The following is a 21,387-nucleotide window of genomic DNA, read 5'->3' on the forward strand; positions in this document are numbered from 1 at the left end:
GCTTTTTCGGAAAGAGCCGTGGTCATTTTAGTCCTTTTCTCAGGGTGTTGCCAGGAAAAGGAGCAAGGTGCAGAGCTGAGAGTCCCGAGACTGTGTTGGCTGGGTAAACAGGACCCTCCTTGTTCTTTGTAACAGTTAACTTTTCTTTAAGTTCTACAATATGTGAATATTAATGATTGAATTACTTGTAAAAATTAAAAAGCGCTATGCAATAACATCATTCAGACACTCTCTCTCTCTTCAGTCATACCTGAGAAAAGAGATAGTGACTGTCCTGTCCTGGATGAAATTCTGATGGGTCTGCGGTGTTAACTTTGCCAGGGCCCCTTCCCCATGCCGGCCTTGGGCTCCCTGCCCATCTGCAGCCCCTCACCTAGGCGGCTGCACGAGCACTCAGCAGGGTCTGCTGACACATGAGGGTTTTCCTACCTGTGCACAGACCTGTAAAAAACAAGGTCCTGATAAACCATCATCCACAGTGATAGCCAAATCATTTCAGATCTTTCTTCTCAGTTCAATTTTATTTCTGAAGAAGTAACTCCAATGAAACGCCTTATCATTTGCTCAAATGAAATGAAACGTGCTTGAAATCGGTCATTATGTGTAAGTCCTAATGCTACAGAAATGGACACCCATCGGTTTGTTTCTAGGAAGGTCTGAGACTTTGTTTTAAGAAATAATTCACAGGCAGCCTTTATGCCAATACAGCCAGAACTGTCTTTTCTAAAGCAAGGCAAACTCACTGCCTCCATCTCCCCCTATCGCCTGCCCCAAACCACCTCTGCCTTCAGCTGGTCTCCGTCAGGTTGTCAAGCCCTGGCTCCTGCCATTCCCCTGCCTCCCACCCTACTGCTTCCCCAGCACACACACCTTAGGAACTGCAGCATGAGCTCAGATGAGGGCTCAGATGTTCCAAACAGTATCATCATTTCTTCTGTATTATCAAAGCAGGGGAGATGCAGGAGGCTGTCACCACCCCACGGGTGAAAAGTCAAGCTTTTTGGCATTGTCAGCTGCCTGATGGGGAAAAGGGATGCAGTAACCAGGATTGTGTGACTGGAGCTAAGGATGCTGCAGCCCCAGGGCCCTAGATTCACAGAGAGGACTGGGATCACAGCTGGACCAGCACAGCCAGGTTGCTGTCTACCCAAAGCTTGTGTTGGCAACAGCCCCTGCTTGCCAGAACAGCAGCACTTTGATCTGAATGCCTTGTGGGCTCTGGTCCCTTCTCAGGAAGATTGTCCAGGGGGCAGACCCACCAGGACCTATAGCTATTCATCCTTCCCTAGGACTGTCGCTCTGTTCACAGCATCTTCTGCAGGATGTATGTGAAAGGACTGCTAAACCCATGCCTCTCCTTTTTGCTCCTCATGGGAACTTTAAGTAAAAGTTATATAAAGGCTTAAATGGGTGGAAAGGGCCCTGGCCTGATGGTTCGGTTGGTTGGAGCATCATCCTGTACACCAAAAGGTTGCAGGTCCAATTCCTTGTCAGGGCACATACCTAGCTGTGGATATCTATCTTCTGACTTTGTTGTGAAATCTGAATGATGGAATGAATGCACAACATTTAGCATAAATAGTAAGTGTCAGCAAATGGTAGCTGTTTTTACTTTTATAATTCTTATTTACAAATGCTTACTATGAGCAAAAACCTTAGATTTTTTTAACTATAATAAGAGTTCAGGTCATTTCAATTTTCTTAACAGATGTCTTAGGTAGATATTATATCACTTAGGCTCAGAGAAGTCAAGTAATTTGCCCAAAGCCACACAGCTGTTCAATAGTAAAGCTAAGATTTAAGTCCACACTGCCGTAACTCTAGATATCAGTTGTGTTTCCCGTGTCTGGTATTTTTGAATACGGGGATTACAGTCAGGCTGAAACCCTCCAGCGGCTCTCCAACACCTGCAGGATGGACTCCACAGTCCTCTGCACAGCCTGTAAATGAGGAAACTCAGCCCCGCTTCCTCTCCTGTCCCTGCACCTCACATCCTGCTTCAGCTGCAGCAATCTGTTTGGTGTCCCCTCGAACACCGTGACCTCCCCTCGAACACTGTGTAAGTAGGGTAGAGCTTGAACGAGTGAATGAGTACGTGAATGTATGAATGCAAGGATGTGTGTGGGGGGGGGCAATTCTGTAGAATGGTGAAAAAGCTTAGTTTGGTTGTATAAAAGTCAGAGATGTGGGTTTTTTTCTCTTTTCAAGGTAGGCAAGAGCTGGACATGATTCAAAGCAGCAGAGAAGCAACCACTTGAAAGAAAGGCTAATTATTGAAGAACTATGGGATGATAATGCTGCTAATGATAAAATTATCATCAGTCTCATTTTAACTTAAAGACTGTTTTCTTAGGGAGGCCTCTCTGAACACCTAAAAGAGGTTAACTCCACATTAAATTATTCTGTAGCACCTTTACCATTTTTTTTCACTGTTCTTTTGATGATACATCACATTCAAAAGCACTTGTTATATATTTACTACATCTAACAAGCTCCACAAGGGCAAGGGCATCGTCTTGTTCATGCTGGATTCCCAGCAGTTAGCACAGTATCTGGCACAGAGTAGATGTTTAATAAATATTAATTAACCACAAGATTAATAGTATTTCTCTGCCCTAAGAGTGATCATGCTTCTGCTTGCTGATACCAATAAGATAAAAAGAAATTTCATTTCTTGACAAAAGAATCTAAAACATGACACTCTGACAGGACCAACACACATTTAATAAGTTTTAGTTCAAGCATAATTTTTGTCAGGATCAGTGAATTGACCCGCCTAGTGGATGAGGAGGAGGGCCACCCTTATTGCCTTCCTGCTTACAAACACCCACATTGTCTTTAGGGTGAAGCAACACTGCTTAGTTGGCACCCAGGCTTCTCCCCAACCTGCATTCCCAGCCTTCTCTCCTGCCACCCTCCCAGGCAACCCTCACCATCCCACAACACCCCACTGCTCACTTGCCGATCCCCCCTTTCTGGAAAACTCTCCCCTGCTCTCTGCATCTAGTGACCTACTGTCCTTCCTTCAAATGCAAATAAAACCTCCCCTGCGTCCCCAGTGTGGGACAATCTGCTCTCTCTCTCTGCCCACCCCACAGCACTCTGAACTGGCCTCTAAAAGTCTGTAAATTTGAAGTCCTGTACTAGTAAGTTCCTTGACGGCACTAATTGTTTCTTGTTCATCTTTGCATCTCCAATGTCTGGCACAAGTCTGCATAAATGTCAGTACTTTTTCTAATGCATAAATATAAAAGAAAACCTCGGGTCCTCACACCCCATATTCATCCACAGGACAATCTAGTCAGTCTTAGAAATGTGCCCTGAGTCCAGCCTCTTCTCACCACCTCCATTACTACCTCCCTAGTCCAAGCCACCATGATGTCTTGCCTGGGCCACCACCACAGTCTTCTGACTGGTTTTCTTGATTCCAGCTGCAATTCATCTTGTGCACAGAGGCCATCAGCCTTTTAAAATTTCAACCCCACCCTGGCCAGGTGGCTCAGTTGGTTGGAGTATCATCCCACACACCAAAAGGTTGCAGATTCAATCCCTGGTCAGGGCACATACCTAGGCTGTGGGTCTGGTCCCCACCTAGGGCATGTATGGAGGCAACTGATCTGCGTTTCTCTTTCACATCAATGTTTCTCTCTTTCCCCGTTCCTCTCTCTAAAAATCAATGAACATGTCCTTCAGTGAGAATTTTTTTATCATTAAAGTATCATCCCCCTGCTGGACATCATCCAGTGGGCTCCATCACACGTAGAATAAAATTCAAACTTCTTCCTGGAGCCCTATTTGCTCTCATACTTCCCCTCATCTACCTGTTAATCCTGCTTACCATTTCTCCAACATGCCGAGACTCCTCTTTGTTCTTATTCTATTTTTCTCTCCACATGAGCAAAAATGGACCCGCTCCTTGGCATTCAAGTCCCTGCTCAATGTCACCTCATCAGAGAGGCCTTCCCTGACCACCTTATTTAAAACAGCCCACATTTCTCTTTATCTCCTTGTCTTACCCTGTTTTTCTGCATCACACTGATCCATATCAGACTTGGTGTTATTACCTATTTGTTTATTAATTTTCTGTCTCTTCTATAATAGTAAGGTCCATGAAGACGGGAATGTTACTTTCTCCACAGGTGTGTTTCAGTGAATAGACCTTTATAACATAAGCAGTTGGTGCTCAATAAATATTTGTTGAGTAGTTAAAAAAATAAAAGTTTCTCGAAGCATTTGCCAAAGATGGCCGACGCACCATGGCCAACAAGGATCAGAGGTAGTGATCACACACTGGGAGGGCATGAACATTTCTGGCAGCTTCTGTAGAAACAAGCTAAAATATCCGGCCTTTCTCCAAAAGCATATGAACACCAACCAGTTCCATAACCCTAACCACTTCAGGCTGCAGCCCCATCTTTTGGTGGACAGTGGAGGCATGCTGCCCACCCAACCAAGGGAGGCCAGGCCACCCTCTGACAAGAAAAAGCAGACGGTGGTCACTGCTGCCCTTGAGGTTGTGCATCCAGAGCTTCTGTGAAAGTTTGTCTACCTGGAGCGCCTGGTTCACAAGGTTAGCTAAAAGTACCAGGAGGTGGTAGCCACCCTGGAGGGGAAGAGGAAGGAGAAGAACAAGATTCACTACTGGAAGAAAGAACAGCTCATGAGACTACATAAACAAGACAAAAATAGCATAGAGAACAGTGACCAATACACAGAGAGTCTCAAGGCCCAGGACTTCTGATGTGAACGCAATGAAGACTGTTTATTCCTCATGCTTGACCTGGCCAGCCCTCCCGCCATCACCACCCTGGGGTGTGAGGGCCCCACAGGCAGCTATCCAGGTGCCTGGGGTTTAGAAGACTGGGGACACAGATAGGGCCTTGGTCACTGCCCTTGTTTAAAAGTTACTTTAAATCTCTCTACAGCTGTGCAGGCAAAACTTGTCCATGTCTTACTTGTTTGTGGAGAGTTTCAGAAAATCAGTAATAGGAACAACGAGTTACTTCCGTTTCAGTATTTGCAAAAATGAACTAGAAAACTGTAATGGGAGAGGACCTGCTTCCCATATGGTCATATCCCATGTTCTGCAGCTGTTAGAATGTGGGGAAATGGTGTGGGCAGTCTGGGCTGGCATGGTGCACCTAGGCAGAGAGACAGGCCACCAGGAGTACAGGCACTGCCTTTGCCACTCCCCTGTGTTTTGTTACCAAAAGTAAACTATGTTGAGGGGGGTGGGAGAGAATGCATAGAGCACCTGGCTCCTGGGTACCAATATAAAGAGGGAAATGAATATGAGTTTGGTGTTTTGAAAAATAAAATTGGATACAGAAAAAAATATTGGCCAAGGATACCCTGGATGAAATACGATAACAACAAAATTGGATGGCTCCAGGCACAGGAGCTCTGCTTCCACTAATTTACTCATTTTTACACAGCCAGACTGTTAAAAGGGCACCTTGTTCCCTGGGGACATGTTGATGGGAATATAGTTGGACATCACTGTGGGGCCTCAGTCTAGAAGGGAATTCATCTTACTCCTGCATCTTGCCCATGGATGGCTTCCAGAGGCTGATGAGAGGATCATGAAGATCCTGTTTGGGAACCACAGAGGCACAGATTAGCTGGACTCCAAGAGCCTCCTGAGTAGTTCAATTCCACCTCTTCCCTCTTTGGCAAACAGGCTATTATCAGTTTCATCATTTCTCCCATGAAATAGGTACTTTATGATTGATTATCTCTGCTCTCTGCTACTCAAGACAGGGCTGTATTTCTGTGATGAAGAGTACTATTCTAGAAAATCTTTCAGATTAAAGATGTCATCTAAATATTAAAGTAAAACTTCTGTAATTCAGATTCTGCTGACTTTGTGAACTCAGAATTCATTATCATTTTCACTGGACTGAGACTTACCTTAGTCCAGCAGTGAGGAGATAGGGAGGTTACTAAGCAAATTGGTAGTGAAAACCTTACTTGCAAAAGGTATAACCAGTTTAAAAAGACTTCTTCACACCAGGCTTAAAAACAGTTTATCAGCACTATTAATTTTTTCACATTATAAAAAATTAAGGTACAATTTATATAGTAAAATTCACCCTTTTTAGTGTACAATTCTACCAGTTTTGCAAAACACACAGTTATATAATCACTCCCATAGTCAAGAAACAGAACAGCCCCGTAATCCCCCAAATTCTCTCACTCTCCCTGGTGGTCAAGCCTCTTCCTACCCCAGTTCCTGGAAACCACTCATCAGTTTTCTGTCCCATTACTGTTGACTATTCGAAAATGTCCTATAGAGAGAATCATGCAAAAGTATGTAACCTTTTGACTGTGACTTCTTTCACTTAGCACAGTGCATCTGTGGTTTGCTCACGCTGGTGGGTGTACAGGAGCTCGTTTGAGTTCACAGCAGAGCATACTCCATTGCACCACAGCACGCTTTTCCACTCGCCAGCTGAACATTTGAGTTGAAGTCACTATAAAAATTCACATCCAGGTTTTTGTGTGAACATAAGTTTTGATTTCACTTATGTAGATATCTCAGAGCGGACTGCTGAGTTGTCTGCTAACTAAATGTTTAACTTTTTATGAAACTTCCCAAACTGTTTTTCCAAAGTAGCTGTTCCACTTTCCATTCCCAACAAAAATGCGTGAGAGTTCCAGTTGCTCCACATCCTTGCCAGGTTTTCTGCAGCATTTTTATTTTTGTTTTCTTTTTTAGATTTTGCCCATATTCATAGACGTGTAGTAGTGGTATCTCATAGTTTTAATTTGCATTTTGCTGTTAATAAAGTTGAGCATCTTTCTATGTGTTTATTTGTCACTTATATGTCATCTTTGGGGAAGTGATGATCCAAATTTTTGACCCATTTTAAAAACTAAGTTCAAACTATTTAATGACTGGTGCGTATATAAATGTTCACATATATTATTTCATTGATTATCGCAACTCGGGGAGGGAAGCAGGACAGATATTTTTCCCAATTCCCATTCCTCAATATCCCTGAGAAATTGAGGGTGGAAATGGTTAAATGACTTGCCCAAGTTCACCCCAGGTGGCAATACAAGAGAGAGAAGCCAGGCTTGCCACTGGCACCTTCCTCCACCAGTTGCTGACCTACACTTCCCGAAGACAAACAGGGCCTGATCTATGCAGCAAGGCTGTGAACTGTCTGAAGAGGCTGCAGATGACTGGGCCCGCCAAGGCAAAGTTAGGGAAAGGTGAAGCCTGTCCTTCTGTCTGTCCTACACTCCTTTCCAGTCCCCTCCTGCAGCGAGACTTCGCTGTGCTCTGTCTCCCTCCTCTGGAGTCCAACTCCCAACTAGGTAGGAGTGCTGAGAAAAAAGTCTTAAACAAATCTTCCCTGACTTTCTCCTCTTCTCAACCCCTGAGTGGGTATGTTTGCATTTAAATGAGGGCTTTTAGAAATGCCACTTCTTCATGCTGTGGTTTTGGAACTGTTCTCTTCAGGGCTGCTGAGGAATGGGCCAAGGAGCCCCTGCAGGTGGAAGTGAGGCTTTGGATCCACCCCACCTAACCAAAGCAGCTTTGTTTTGATGTGTTTTACATTTTGGGCTTCCACTTAAGATTTTATTTGAAAAGAAGAATGTGTTGCTTTCCAAAAAATGCCTGAAATAAATGAACAAGCATATGTCTCATATATCCTGTAATGCAGATATCTTACTAATTGAAACTGAACCCTTGAAATTCCCACATCCCCAGATCAATCTGGATCACAACGATTTTACCTCATTGAAAAATAGAACTGACTTTTCCAAATCTGTTCTCCATGCCCCTCCTCTTCCCCCGGTCATACTAAGTGTCAACTCCCTTTGGCCTCTGGGGGGTACAGGAAGGGCTTGGCTGCTGTCATCAGCCCTTGAACGTTTTCATGTTCACTCCAGTGCACTGCTTAAGTGGTACCTTTTTCTCTGTGTGTCCTGATGTAGAAAAGGTTAGAAAGCACAGTATAGAATTGTTCTTGGGGCTTGGGCTCTGAAGTCACAGAGTCAATGGTTCTGACTCTCACACACTAGCAGAGTCGTCCTGGCAAATTGCTTAATGCATCTAAACCTCAGTTTCCTCATCTGTGAAATGAGGGCAGTAGCACCATAGTTCTTAGAATGGCTCTGAGAATGAAAAGATAATGTATACGACACACGTGGCAAGGTTCCTGGCACATATGAGCCACTCAGCCAGTGGTTGCTCCGTAAACAACCCACCGAGCCCTGAGATTGGCCCTCTCAGCCTCGGAGGTAGCCAGACTTTGCCACCACTCACTGCTGCACCCGGATTATGCTTCCACCGTGAGTGTAAGTGTGAAGCATCACTAAGCAAATATGAGCACAATTTTTGAAGTTATTAATGTTTATAACACTTAGTTTACATCTCTCTGGCAATGAAAGTGAAAAAACACATGCTTAAAGGCCATTAATAATACCTCTAAACTGGAAACAATGCTTCAGAAAGAACAGAAGCAAAGTAAAATAATTTGTTCTGAAATTTTTTAATGCACATTTTCTTATTTGTATTGTATTACAAAAAGCAATCACCTTAGTAATGGCTGATCAGATCCAGATAAGCCATTATGGTTTGAACACCTTAAAAAGATTTTTTTTGAACACCAATGACTTCACATTACTATCCTTTGATCTACTCTAATTATTTTTTTATCTCTCACAATATCCTAAATTAGAAGAGAATATATTTTAGTGCAGCTACATCAGTATTCTCTAACCCAGCCAACTGTAGGTTGAAACAGAAAAGGTTTTGTCAAAAGAAGTAACACTTACAAAAATCCATGAACCTCTTTGCAGAATAATTTTGAGGAGTAAAAGTATTTATGTCTCAAACTGACTCAGTGTTTCCAATATCAAGTACGAGTATTTTCAATTCAGTCCAGGTTCAAGTGTGACACTGTGAGGTATATTTTTAAAGTTCATAGTATTATACCTGTTCTTAAGAAATCTAATTTCATTATTCTCTGACTCTAGCTCATACTTCCAATATTTTCACCAATCAACACCCTAACTATGGCAACTGTCCTTCTGTGTCCACAGTTCAAACACAAGCTGCATTTCAGAGTCGCCATTTGGAGTAATGATAGATTTGTCTCTGACCATCACTTTAGCTTTTGTCATGCTGCCCCAGATGAAGAAATGAGTCCCCTTTCTTGATCAAAATAGTGGATAGTGAAGGAGTCTAATAACAGTGCTTCAGCTGAGCTCATAGAACATCACCCACTCAGAAAGTCATTCAACAACCCTGCTGTATTACCTACCAGCTATGCAGCCTTAAACAAGCCACTTAACCTCTTTGTGCCTTAGTTTCCTCACCTATAAAATGTGCAAATTTTCATGTAATACATTTCAAAGTCTTAGAAGAGTGTCTGGTACCTAGTAATCACTTTGACCAATGTCAACTATTGTCATTATTATAACCAATGGTGGTATTAACACCTTCTTTAAACACCCTAATCCAAAGGCAGCCATTATGCTCTGTGTGCCAGTACTACAGTGAGAGAAAGAGCAGAGTGGGAGTGCTTATTCAGGGCATGGGGTGGGGGGGGGGGGGGGGGCGTCAATCAGCCCAAAGCTGGAAGCCCTAAGGCTATTTATTAGGTGAGGTGTGAGGCAGGAGGTGGTCCCTTTCCCCAGAGATAATTCCTGGCTCCCTTCTGAGCACTCTCCCTTACCCTCAGCATTGGATAAAACTAATTCTTCCTTGATTTGAGTTATATTTTCCTTCTCTGCACAAATTTTTGCTCGATATACGAGCCACCTGGGAGAACCAAGAATGCTGGTCTACAATTAAGTAGCTTATTCCTAGTTGGGCACTGTCACTTGGGCTATATTCCATAAGATAAACTAGATGTTGAAACATAGTAGATGAGGTGTTTTGTTTTGTTTTATTTTGTTTTGTTTATCTCAAGCATATGAAGTGAAAGAGTGCATTTTATTTTTCAATACTCTGGGTATTGAATTCCTATAAGATAATTTAAGAAATAATACAGCTTTTAACTCAAAGATAATGGTGTATGTGTGTGTAATTTGTGTGTGTATACACACTCTAATAATATATACTTATGTATTAATCAATCTGTGTTATAGGAAACATCCAAACTGGCTAGACCTGACAGCAGCAAGGGGAAAAACTCGATCCTAACTTAGAAGGCCTTGCTTCTCCCCCAGGAAAGTGTGAAATATTTAGGGTCTCTCTTACCTGTGATTCATCTGAACCTTCATGGGCAAGTTGATTGGCTCCCAGGGATGGAGCTCCTTTAGGCAAAGTCATTATATCACTGTGGCTGTGAGGTAAACAAGGGAAAGAACAACTGCTAAATGTCAGGGAACTTGACCACATGTTCCTGTATCCAGAGCTTCTCTTTGTCTCTCTCCATCCCAGGGAGCACTGATGAAAGCCAAGAACTCTTCCCAATGTACAAAGGGGGACCCCCCAAAAAACAAAATTATCTTCCGGAGGGCAGATCCCTTTTAGTACAGGCTTCCCCACTAGGTGAGTGTTCTAGGACCCCATCTGTATAAATGTACTTGCTGGCGTTGTCATGAGAAGCTACGTTCAGCTTCAGTGATCTTTTTTTGAAGACTCCACACATTTACCAACTTCATGATGGGTGATTTGCAAGCATACCTGCCCACACCACACTGAGTGTTCAGCAGTTTTTGACCAAAAACAGCATGAACCCCATGCCCCACCCTCCCTATTCACCCAATCTCACCCTGAGCAACTTTTTTCTTGTTTCCCTGAATGAAAAAAGTCCTCAAAGGGAAACATTTTGCCAATGTGGAAGGGGTGAAACAAAAAACAGCAGAAATACTAAAAGGCATCAAAATCAACAAGTTCAAAGACTGTTTTGAGCAATGGAAAAAATGTCCCAATAGGTGTATTGCATCAAATGGAGAGTACTTTCAAAGGACTGAAGCATAAAAATGTGAGAATAAATACACAGTTTTTTATAAATAAATTCCAGGGAGGACTTCTCACCAAGATGGAGGTATAGGTAAATATACTTTGCCTCCTTGCACAACCAAAAGAAGGACAACAACAAATTTCAAAACAAAATACAACCAGATCTGCCAAAAAATCAAACTGTATGGAAGTCCGACAACCAAGGAGTTAAAGAAGAAACATTCATCCAGACTGGTAGGAGGGGCAGAGATAGGCAGCCAGAGTGGAGAGGACACACAGTGAGGCAGCAGCTAGTGGACCAGGTGGTCCCACATTTGTATGCAGATAAAACAGGAGGAAAAACTAGGGAGCGAGACAGACTTCGCAACCCAGGGTTCCAACATGTGAAAAGTAAATCTCAAAAGCTCTGGCTGTAAAAACCTGTGGGGTTGCAGTGGTCAGAGAAACTCCCAGCCTCACAGTAGAGTTCACTGGAGAGACCCACAGCGTCCCGGAATGTACACAAACCCGCCCACCTGAGAGTCAGCACCAGAAGGGCCCAATTTGCTTGTGTGTACCTGAGGAAGTGACTAAAAGCCAGTGGAGAGCTGAGCAAGTGGTACTGTTACCTCTCTGACCCGTATCCCACATACAGAGCCACAACGCAGCACTGTGGGTTGCCTCGCCCTGGTGAATACCTAAGGCCCTGCCCCTTACTACATAACAGATGTGCTAAGACAAAGAAATATGGTCCAAATGAAAGAACAGATCGATCCAAGAGCAATGAAGAAATAGCCAACCTACCAGATGCACAGTTCAAAACACTGGTAATCAGGATGCTCACAGAAATGGTTGAGTGTGGTCACAAAATAAAGGAAAAAGTGAAGGCTATGCAAAGCAAAATAAAGGAAAATATACAGGAAACCAACAGTGAAGGGAAGGAAATTGAGACTCAAATCAATGATTTGGAGTAGAAGGAAGAAGTAAACATTCAGCCAGAACAGAATGAAGAAACAAAATTCAGAAATATGAGGAGAGGCTTAGAAACCTCCGGGACAACTTTAAATGTTCCAGCATCCTAATCATAGGGGTACCAGAGGGAGGAGAAGAAAAGCAAGAAATCGAAAACTTGTTTGAAAACATAATGAAGGAGAACTTCCCTAATTTGGCAAAGGTAATAGACCTGCAGGAAGTCCAGAAAACTCAGAGAGTCCCAAAGAAGTTGGACCCAAGGAAGCACACACCAAGGCACATCATAATTACATGACTCAAGATTTAAAGATGAAGAGAGAATCTTAAAAGCAGCAAGAGAAAAGGAGACAGTTGCCTACCAAGGAGTTCCCATAAGACTATCAGCTGATTTCTCAAAAGAAACTTTGCAGACAAAAAGGGGCTGAAAAGAAGTATTCCAAGTCATGAAAGGCAAGGACCGACATCCAAGAATACTCTCGCCAGCAAAGCTATCATTTAGAATGGAAGGGCAGATAAAGTGCTTCCCAGATAAAGTCAAGTTAAAGGAGTTCATCATCACCAATCCATTATTATATGAAATGTTAAAGGGACTTACCTAAGAAAAAGAAGAAAGTCAAAACTATGAATAGTAAAGTGACAGCAAATTCACAAGTATCAACAACTGAACCTAAAAACAAAAACAAAAATGAAGTAAGCAAACAACTAGAATAGGAACAGAATCACAGAAATGGAGATCACATGGAGGGTTATCAGTGGGGAGGGGTGAGGAGAGAATGAAGAAAAAGGTACTGGGAATAAGAAGCATAGATGGTAGGTACAAAATAGAGAGAGGGAGGTTAAGAATAGCGTGGGAAATGGAGAAGCCAAAGAACTTGTATGTATGACCCATGGACATGAACTAAAGGTAGCGAATGCTGGTGAGAGTGGGAGGAGAGGGAGGAGAGGAATAAAGGGGAGAAAAATGGTACAACTGTAGTAGCATAATCAATAAAATATACTTTTAAAAAAATAAATGAATAAATTCCAGGTTTTCTGGGGTCCCACCTCGTAGTTTCTGTTGCAATAATCCTCTTTCTGAATTCTTCCCTACAAACTTATTTCCTCTCTTACTTCAAATGCACAATATCATTTCATCACCATCCTCTCTAAAAACTGATAAAGATCACAAACACAGACCTCATTGTGGCCGATTATTCTTTAAATGAAGGTCTTTTGCCTTGAATTATTCCCTCAAGTAGGCATTTGGTTTCAAGTCTTTTTGTGAAATTTCTTTTTGTGGAATAGAATTATTTCTTCATCAAATACTCATTGCACGCTTACTCTTGTGTCAGACAGTATGCTAGGTATGAAGTCCACTGTCATAAACAAGACCAGTGTGGTCACTGCCCTCTGTAATCGAGGCTGAAAGCTGATATTAATCAAATAAGGAGGCAAATACATAGTTACAAAGTGTAAGCACTACTAGGAAACAAAAACGAGATGCTCTTGAGGAGACCAGAGCATCTGCTGTGGATTGGGGTTCCCTGAGGTGATATTTAGGAGTCCTAAAGGACAAAAAGGCATGTGCTATGTGAATAGCTAGGAGAGAGCGTTCTGGACAGAGGAGTCAGCAGTGATGTGCCAGAACAGAGAATGAGCTTGGTGCATTTGAGGATGTGAACCGAGGCCAGTGTGTGGAGGCTGGGAGGCTGGCAGGCTTTTGTGGATCTTGTCACTAATTTTGGATTTTAATCTAAGTGGTAAGAATTTACCAAAACTTTCAAGCAAGAGGATGGTATGATCTAATTTATATCTCAAAGAGGTGTTGTGGATGCTGTATGGAGAATCATGGAGGTAGGCAAGAGTAGAAGTAAAGGGAAGAGTGGGTTATTGCAGTTGCCCATGTGAGAAACAATAGCTTGGCAGGCCCACCTCTTGGATGTGGTAACCAGGTTAGTTGTCCTGGGCTCCGAGCTCCAGGGGTGGGGGGAGGGGTGGTTCCCCATATACAACACCCAACTTCTCTTGTCTGAACAACACCAAACTTCATTTTTACAATTTCTGTCTTTAAGAATATGCCAAGGGTTTATGAAAGATGTCTATCCACACTGTGGCCTTCTCTTAAGAGCGATGATCTTAGACAGCCCACACTGGTTTCAGTCTTCCAAGGATTGTCCTGTATCTTGAAGTACGGTGGCGAAAGTGAAGGTGAACAGCAGTTGACAGAGTCCACGTATATCTGACGATAAGACTAATGCGTCTTGCAGGTGGACTGCATTTGTGAGGTGAGGCAGAAAAAAGAATCAAGGATGACTCCAGGTGATGGTCATGCCATTCACCAGGATACATAAATAGAGAAAGAGTAAAAAATATGCTTGGGAAGGAAAGATTTCCATTTTGGATTTGTTAAAGTGAAGGTGCTAATCTACTTGTGTGGAGAGGTCAAGCAGACAGATGGACAAAGCAGCACAGAGCACAGCAGAAACATTCAGGACTGCTGTTCTATAAAAACTACGTGAATGCATGAGAACACCTAGGCGAGACTATGAGGAAAGAAAATGACCTAAGACCAAGCCCTGAGGAATACCAACATTAGAGGCCTACAAAGTAACTTGTAAAGGAGCCGCCAGAGTGTTGGGACAGAGAGCCAGAGAGTGGAGTGTACAGCAGCCAAGAGTCCAGCTTGTTTCTGGGTGTGGTCAGCTGGGGGACAGGGTGAGATAAATACAGAACCACAGCCTCTGGCTTTGACAACAGAAGGATCATTGGTGACCTTGACAAGAGCAGTTTCACTCAGGTGCCAGTATGGGTGGAGGAAAATGGTTTGGAATAAAAGGCTTTTTCCTTTCTAATTTCACCCGTTGGGCTGAGACATTGTTTGGACAAAGGAGCTGCAGAAATCCTGGCAGGGCCACGTGGCTCTTGTCATCTTTCCAAGATGTCCGTTATTTTTTTATTCTAGCTAGAATATCTCAAACAGGATGTCTGTAGTTTGTACTCCTGGCCAGGTACATCATAAATGAGCGTGATCACACTCATTAGTCGGAGGTCAGGTTCAAGAAAAAAATAAAAAGAGGTGGAGGGAGAAGAAGGGAGAGAAGGGGGAAGAAGGAAAGAAAAATAATATCTGAAGATATGAAAACTAAATGGGATTAATTCTTTTAGTTATTGTACATCAGTATTTCATGAAAACTGGAGTTTGAAATGTTTGAGAAAGCCTCTTCCTGACCAGCTCAGTTTGTCACCTCGATGCAGAACGAGGCAGGGCAGGGCCGGGCAGGGGCCACTGCCACCTGTCCTTGGTGCTTTACCAAGCGTTGCAGGCTCAGCCTGGTGCAGATGCTGCATGTCTAGTATTGAAGTAGAGGACTCCTGTCCCCCAAAATGAAAACTATTAAACCACATACGTAAACGTCCATCTTTTAAATCATTTTACTTTGTGATGGTAGTTCATTTTAACTTATGACTAATATTCTTAATCAGTAGTGGCTTAGAACATTTTAGCTTTTAGCTTCTCCCATTAAGCATTTAATAATCTATAAACAAACACTTGAGAAGAGTTTTGACAAGAGGGATTCTTTTTATATTTTTGTATTTTGAATAAATTCACCTTCTACTTTACCATTGTAAGCAAGTTGTTCAGAAACAAATGCCAAGTTTTCAGTTCATTGCTGGGATCTCAATTCTTTTGGTCAGCAGCAGCCGCTGGCTTGGTGCGTCCACTTCACATATTTTAATCCTATTTGCAAGGCTACATCTTAGGAAAATTTTCTCAGTAAGTAACAAGAGTAAAGAAACCCGACATTTTACTCCTGGCTTACCCATTTTGCAATTTTGGTCAAATTACGTAAACTCTCTCTGCTTCAGTTCCTCCTTCAGGACATGGTGCAAATAATCTCAACCTCAGAAGTAATGTGAGGCCAGCTAATTGACCCTACTGTATGTGATGTAGTGGGGTGGGGGGAGCTATTAAAATAAAAAACATCATTACAATGTTCCAAGTTAGAGGTTACCATTGCACAACTACCCTCTAGTTAGGCCTTTTGAATACCACTTTTAACTCTTTCAGGCCATATCTTCCTATATTAGTGGCATTACCACGAGGTATCATTTGTTAGTTAGAGTTTTAAAGTCTAACCCTGAAGCAACTTTCAAAGAAAACATTTGCATCTGAAGATTTCAGAGTATTCCAAGGTGACCAAGAGTACCTGAGGTAGAATAGAACCACTCCAGGGGATCACAGCATATGGGAATGACTGACTTACTGCACTTATTCAGAACCTGCCTGGCAAGTATGCTAGTTAACGTGGTCCGGTCTGTACACCGGCAGCCAGTGGGGCACAGGAGGAAAATCTGACTCAACTATGTGTAAAAACTTGTTATAATCCTTCCACTGCCAGGTGCTTTGCCCTTTGAAAGTTCACATCTCACCTCAATGAAGCAGACATTTTACCCTCACCTTATAAAGGGAGAAGTTGAGGCTCAGATAGATGGAGTAGTTTGGTCCAAAAATCACATCAATGGTAAATGCCGGAGGCAGGATTGGATTCTAGCTCTTCTGATGCTTTTCTAAGATTTTTTACCCACTACACAGTGAGTAAACATAATACTTGATATCAGTCTATGGAAAGAAGGAAGAGAACATGGTGCCCTAAATACTCCATTCAAATTTAACATCAAAGGAAAAAATTTCTATAACTGATTTGATATTCTACAGGTGGCCAGAATTATTGGAACTATCCTGTCCTCTTCCTCTCCTCCTCTTTGTAATTCAGCATAAGAATCAGATAAGAAGACACCAGATAAGAATCCTCAATTTGTAAATGAAGTAGACGCTTGATATCCATGGACTGAGTATGCATAAGGGGTCCAGACAGACTCTAACACATGACATTACAGTGGCAGGAATTTGAGTGACATGCACTGAGGCTGGTGTATGGGGCTGAATCTCTTGGCTAGTGAGGGTGCCTGGCCTGCCTCAGCATCCCGACACCAATGTGGCTTCTTTGTGCCCCATTCATGACCATATACCAACTCTATGGAGAAAATTACACTCCAGAAGGACATTCCAAAATTTGAGGATTTCCAAAGGTCTTGGGATATATTCCTTACAAATATTAAGGGTTCACTGTATTTGATATCCCTGCTTTAATTTTGCTTTAGTGGCCATAAACTCGAGTCTAACATTAGTGGTCATAGTAGTGACTAACTCATCTGTTCTCCCTCTACTTGGCTTCTGACCAGTGTTTGCATTGTTTAAAGTCATTTCTCATTTTTATCATTCTATTTTGTATGTGTTTTGTTGTTGCAAATTATGTCAAATTCTTTCTTAAAGATCTTAAATCCCAAATAAATGTGGAAACTAGGCTTCCTAGAAAGAATCATTTTTCTTGAGTGCTAGAACTTTTATAATGTTAGAACTACTGAAAAGAATTAAGGATAATGATTTCCAAAAGACAACAATGAAAGTTTTTACGTAAATATATACAGATTCTGAGACTAGCTGATGGCAGCTAAGAATTATGCTTTGAGTGACACCTAATGGTTGAAAAAGTCACTCTGCTAACTTTTTCCAGAGAACTCAGACCAGTGTTTCTCAAAGCTGGGTTCTTGGACCATTTTCAGGATCATCTGGATGCTGTTAAAAATGCAGAGAAATTCCTGGGACCTACCCTACTGGGATCTCTGTTCGTGGCCACCCAGGAATGTGTATTTTTCACAATTTCCCCAGGTTATTCAGATATACGCAGAGGGCCATCAGACCTGATGACGCGAATAAGTTAGAAGTGGCCGAGGCGTAGGGACGGATTAGGCCCGGGCTCAGCAGTGACCTCCCTGATCTATCAGTGAGGACAAGGGGCTGGTGTAAACGCGGGGACAGAACAGGAGCCCCAGGGATGTGGCTGGCTGCCCTCTTGGCAGCGAGGGTGGGGGTGGTGGTGGCTTGGTACCTAGAGAACAGTCGCCCCTGGCTACCTGCTCCGGTCCCTAAGGTAGAGCGAGGTCGCGGGGAGCGTGGAAAGCCCACGCCGCTGCTCGGCTCCTAACGCCTGTGCTTCCTGTCCCGCAGACGAACCCAACTCCTGGAGTGGTCCCGCTGCCGCCACCGCAGGTCTGCAGGAAGTAGGCGTCTCCCCCGAAGACGTCTTCCCGCCCTTCTCTCCATCACATCCAGCCCCACCCTCCGACCCTTCCCACCAGATAAGCCCAGACCCGACTTGGGATGTCAAAAGGGAACACGACGTTAGGAAACCAAAGGAGCTTTCAGCCTGCGGCCAGAAGAAGCAGCGCCTCGGGGAGCAGAGGGAGCGCTCCGCGAGTCCGCAGAGGGCCGCGCGGCCGAGGCTCGAAGAGGCGCCCGGCAGCCTGGGGCGGCCCGAGGCCCGTAGGCCCTCCTCGGAGGCCAGGGCACCCGGGCCCGCGGCGGCGGCGGACGCGGTGGACGCGGCGCGGGCGGGCGGGAAGGAAGGGCCCCGCCCCGCGACTGGCCCGGAGCTCGGCCGCCGCGAAGGCACTGGCGATGCGCCGGCGTTCGCGGGTCCGGGCGGTGGCGCGCGGGAGGCCGAGAGCCGGGCGGGCGCGCGCTCAGGATCCCGGCCGGCTGCGCGGCCTCCGGGGGGCGCCCCCGCGCGCAGGCCAGCCCTGGCGCCGGGGCCCTGGAAGGTACCAGGCTCTGACAAGCTGTCCGGCGTCCTCAAACCCGGCGCCTCGGCCGCCGGCAGATGAGCTTCGCGGCCCCAGCCAGCCGCCCCGCCTCGACGCCTGCAGGCCGTTCTTCTTCGGTTGTGTCTCGCGGCGTTTTAATTTATTTTCACTGTCACACGCATAGATCCACTAGGCACCGAGGCCTGGGAGCACCAACGTGAGGCCCCAGGCATCCACCGAGCATGGGCGGTCCAGCCTCCACGCGCAGACCGAAACTGACCCCAAAGCCCCCAGCTCCACTGTGGGGGCTTTGGCAGCTATGAAAGAACCAAAATAACGTGAAGAACGTCATGGAGAGACAGTGCAGTGTAGCTTTAGTTTAAAAAAGAAAGAAAAAAATTCCCCCCACTGCATGAAGGATCTGGATATCATCCAAACTTTATATCAAGCTGGACAAGTTAAGAGCAATCACGAACTGGAATATCGCCTTAAAAAATCAAACTGCACGGAGCAAGCTGAAACTGAGACAAGATTATATCTTTTAATTGATCTAAAGAGTTGTAAATAAATTGTTCTTGACATAACTAGACAGGGGTTAAAAGGTTTCTTTGAAACATTCAGAACTGTTCGCCCACGACATGTTTCCATGGCTCACCCGTGGCATCCTTCACTGGTATTAGCAGCAACGTTCTCTGCGTAGTGCAGGATAAGTTAGAAATCTAGTGAATTCATTGGTGTGATGCCATTTTTACTGCCATTTCTGTGATCAAATCATATTTCTGTACGTTTTCAGTGGTAGAGAAAAAAGGTTTTAAAAATTGTATCCTAGGGAACAGTTTGCCGTAAGTCAGAATTTCGCGGTTTAGCTCATAGATCTTAATTGGTTTTCATCTAAAATATGAATTTCATAGAACCACAATTTGTTTAACCAAGATTGGCAAGGCTACAGTTCCTTTATGAAAAGGCTTTCCTATTGTTTCGGGCTAGCAGACATAGTAGCTCTTTGACGGCATGTTATATTTTACTTATTTGTCTTTTCTTAAAGCCCTATTTTCATGACTTCATTTTCACTTTCATAGAGCAGAAAGCAAAGTATTTCTCCTATATTTTTCAGATGATAATGAATCCCTAATACTAAAAAATCATTATGACCAATTCATTTTCATTAAAGAACTTAAATCTTTCTAGCATTTTTTTCTGCTTATCTTTCTTTCCTTATTCTTTCTCCTTTTCTTTCCATTTGGTTTGCTTCCCCCCGCCCCCCCCCCCCACTGGTCTTTGCCAAGTTTTATTTCTTTAGCAACCTCTAGATGTTTCTGTTTATCTTCATTGATCTATGGTTGATCCCCTAGTAAAAATCTAAGGCTTGCTTTTTTCCCCTGCTGCTTTAATATTTCTTTGGGAAAAAATGGTATCCATTTGTCAACCAAAGAACCTCCAAACCTATAGAAAACTTTTATAAAAATTTATTTAAGCCAGATTTTTTAGAAAATGCCCAGAAGCCAAGTTGCAATGGATTGAGAAAAGGCTCTGGAGAGTGTCTGTTTTCCGGTTTATTTTACTCATTTAGAGTCAAAGGAGAAACGGGAATTTATGATCAGACCATCCTGGGTGGTCACTTTTTGTTACAACCCATTTCAGGTCTGCCACATAACCCCTTGGGCTTGTCAGGTTTATCATATAGTCCCTTTTTTGTTCACACAATGTTACTTATTTGTAGCTACACACATTAAAAGGCTAAATGTCTCTGAGGGCAGTTTTTCTTAAATATGGTCTGAATGAATGAGGCTTTATCCCACTGGTAAACTGCCCCTTACAGGAGTTCAAGTGCAAATGAGCCTCACCTCCCTGCACTTGTAGTCAAATAAGGACAGCAGGGAGGGCTGGTCTAGCTCACAAGGTCTTGCCTAACAGCTGCCCTGTGTTGACCCTTTCCCTCTTTGTAATTGCTGTATCCTGAGCACTAGCCGCTTAATTTTCATCAAGCATAGGAGTAGTGTAGTCTTTTGACAAGAGGAAAAGATGGTTGAAAGCCTCAAGTGAAGAGTCTTGCAGCTTGTAAAAGCAATTTCCAAAAATGGAGCCCATTCATCATAAACAAAAGCACAAACACATGTAGCAGTTTACAATACATTTGGTTTAATCTCAATCAGTCTTTCTCCCCTGGACTAGAAATCCAGTATAGTTTGCCATTAATTTATTGAATCTGGTTTTGGACAATGCTTCTGTAGTGTAGCTGCACGTCCCGGTACCGTATCCTCTGACATTTATTTTCCATGTGTTACAAAAGGATAAAAAAATTGAGATTACGCTTGCATAAACTCTAATTTGCACAGTTCACAGCTACTACTTGTGCAGTAATTGCTTTATGCGGCTGTAATCCATAACCTGTGAAGACAGCACATCATCTAAATCCCATTCCAAATAATATTTCTGTGTAGTGTTAGCTGTGAATTTACCCTGTACAGCTGTATCTCTATAAATATAATTCCATGTATTAATAGTCACAGAAAGACTGTAAGTGAGCAACTATTTTTATGAAACGCACCACTATGGATAAATTAACTTTTACAGAAATCTTGTTTACTGTATGATATTCTAAAACACTGTCAAATAAAATATATATCCAAAAATCTTTTCTTTTTCCAACTATATAGGGTGTGTGTTGATTTGAGTAAATAATTACTGGGATTTAAGTTTTTTAACTATAGTTTTCATAGATTTTTTTAAGTACATGTAAGTTGAATGCCCCAAACAGGACTTCTTTGAAACTTTAATCCAAATGCAGCAGAATTATAAGGGGTGAGGAGGAACTGTTTGTAAGGTTTTCTTAGACCCCGCCAAGGAAATAAACAGCCAATTAGCCATGGAAACAGGCAGATGAG

General features: G+C 43.2%; 1 protein-coding gene across 3 annotated transcripts in view; it reads left to right on the top strand.

The window, feature by feature from the left end:
- The window catches only part of MAGI2 (membrane associated guanylate kinase, WW and PDZ domain containing 2), a 1,408,091-nt gene extending 1,386,954 nt beyond the window's left edge, over positions 1–21,137 (top strand). For all 3 annotated transcript variants that reach the window (XM_036010705.1, XM_028525694.2, XM_028525695.2), the window contains one exon: positions 17,928–21,137. In XM_036010705.1, coding sequence (XP_035866598.1) covers positions 17,928–18,583 — 656 coding nt within the window. In that variant the 3' untranslated portion in view covers positions 18,584–21,137. The remainder of the gene's footprint in view (positions 1–17,927) is intronic.
- The last annotated feature ends 250 nt before the right edge of the window (positions 21,138–21,387 follow it).

Source organism: Phyllostomus discolor, chromosome 10 (assembly GCF_004126475.2).
Source record: "Phyllostomus discolor isolate MPI-MPIP mPhyDis1 chromosome 10, mPhyDis1.pri.v3, whole genome shotgun sequence".
NCBI lineage: Eukaryota > Metazoa > Chordata > Mammalia > Chiroptera > Phyllostomidae > Phyllostomus > Phyllostomus discolor.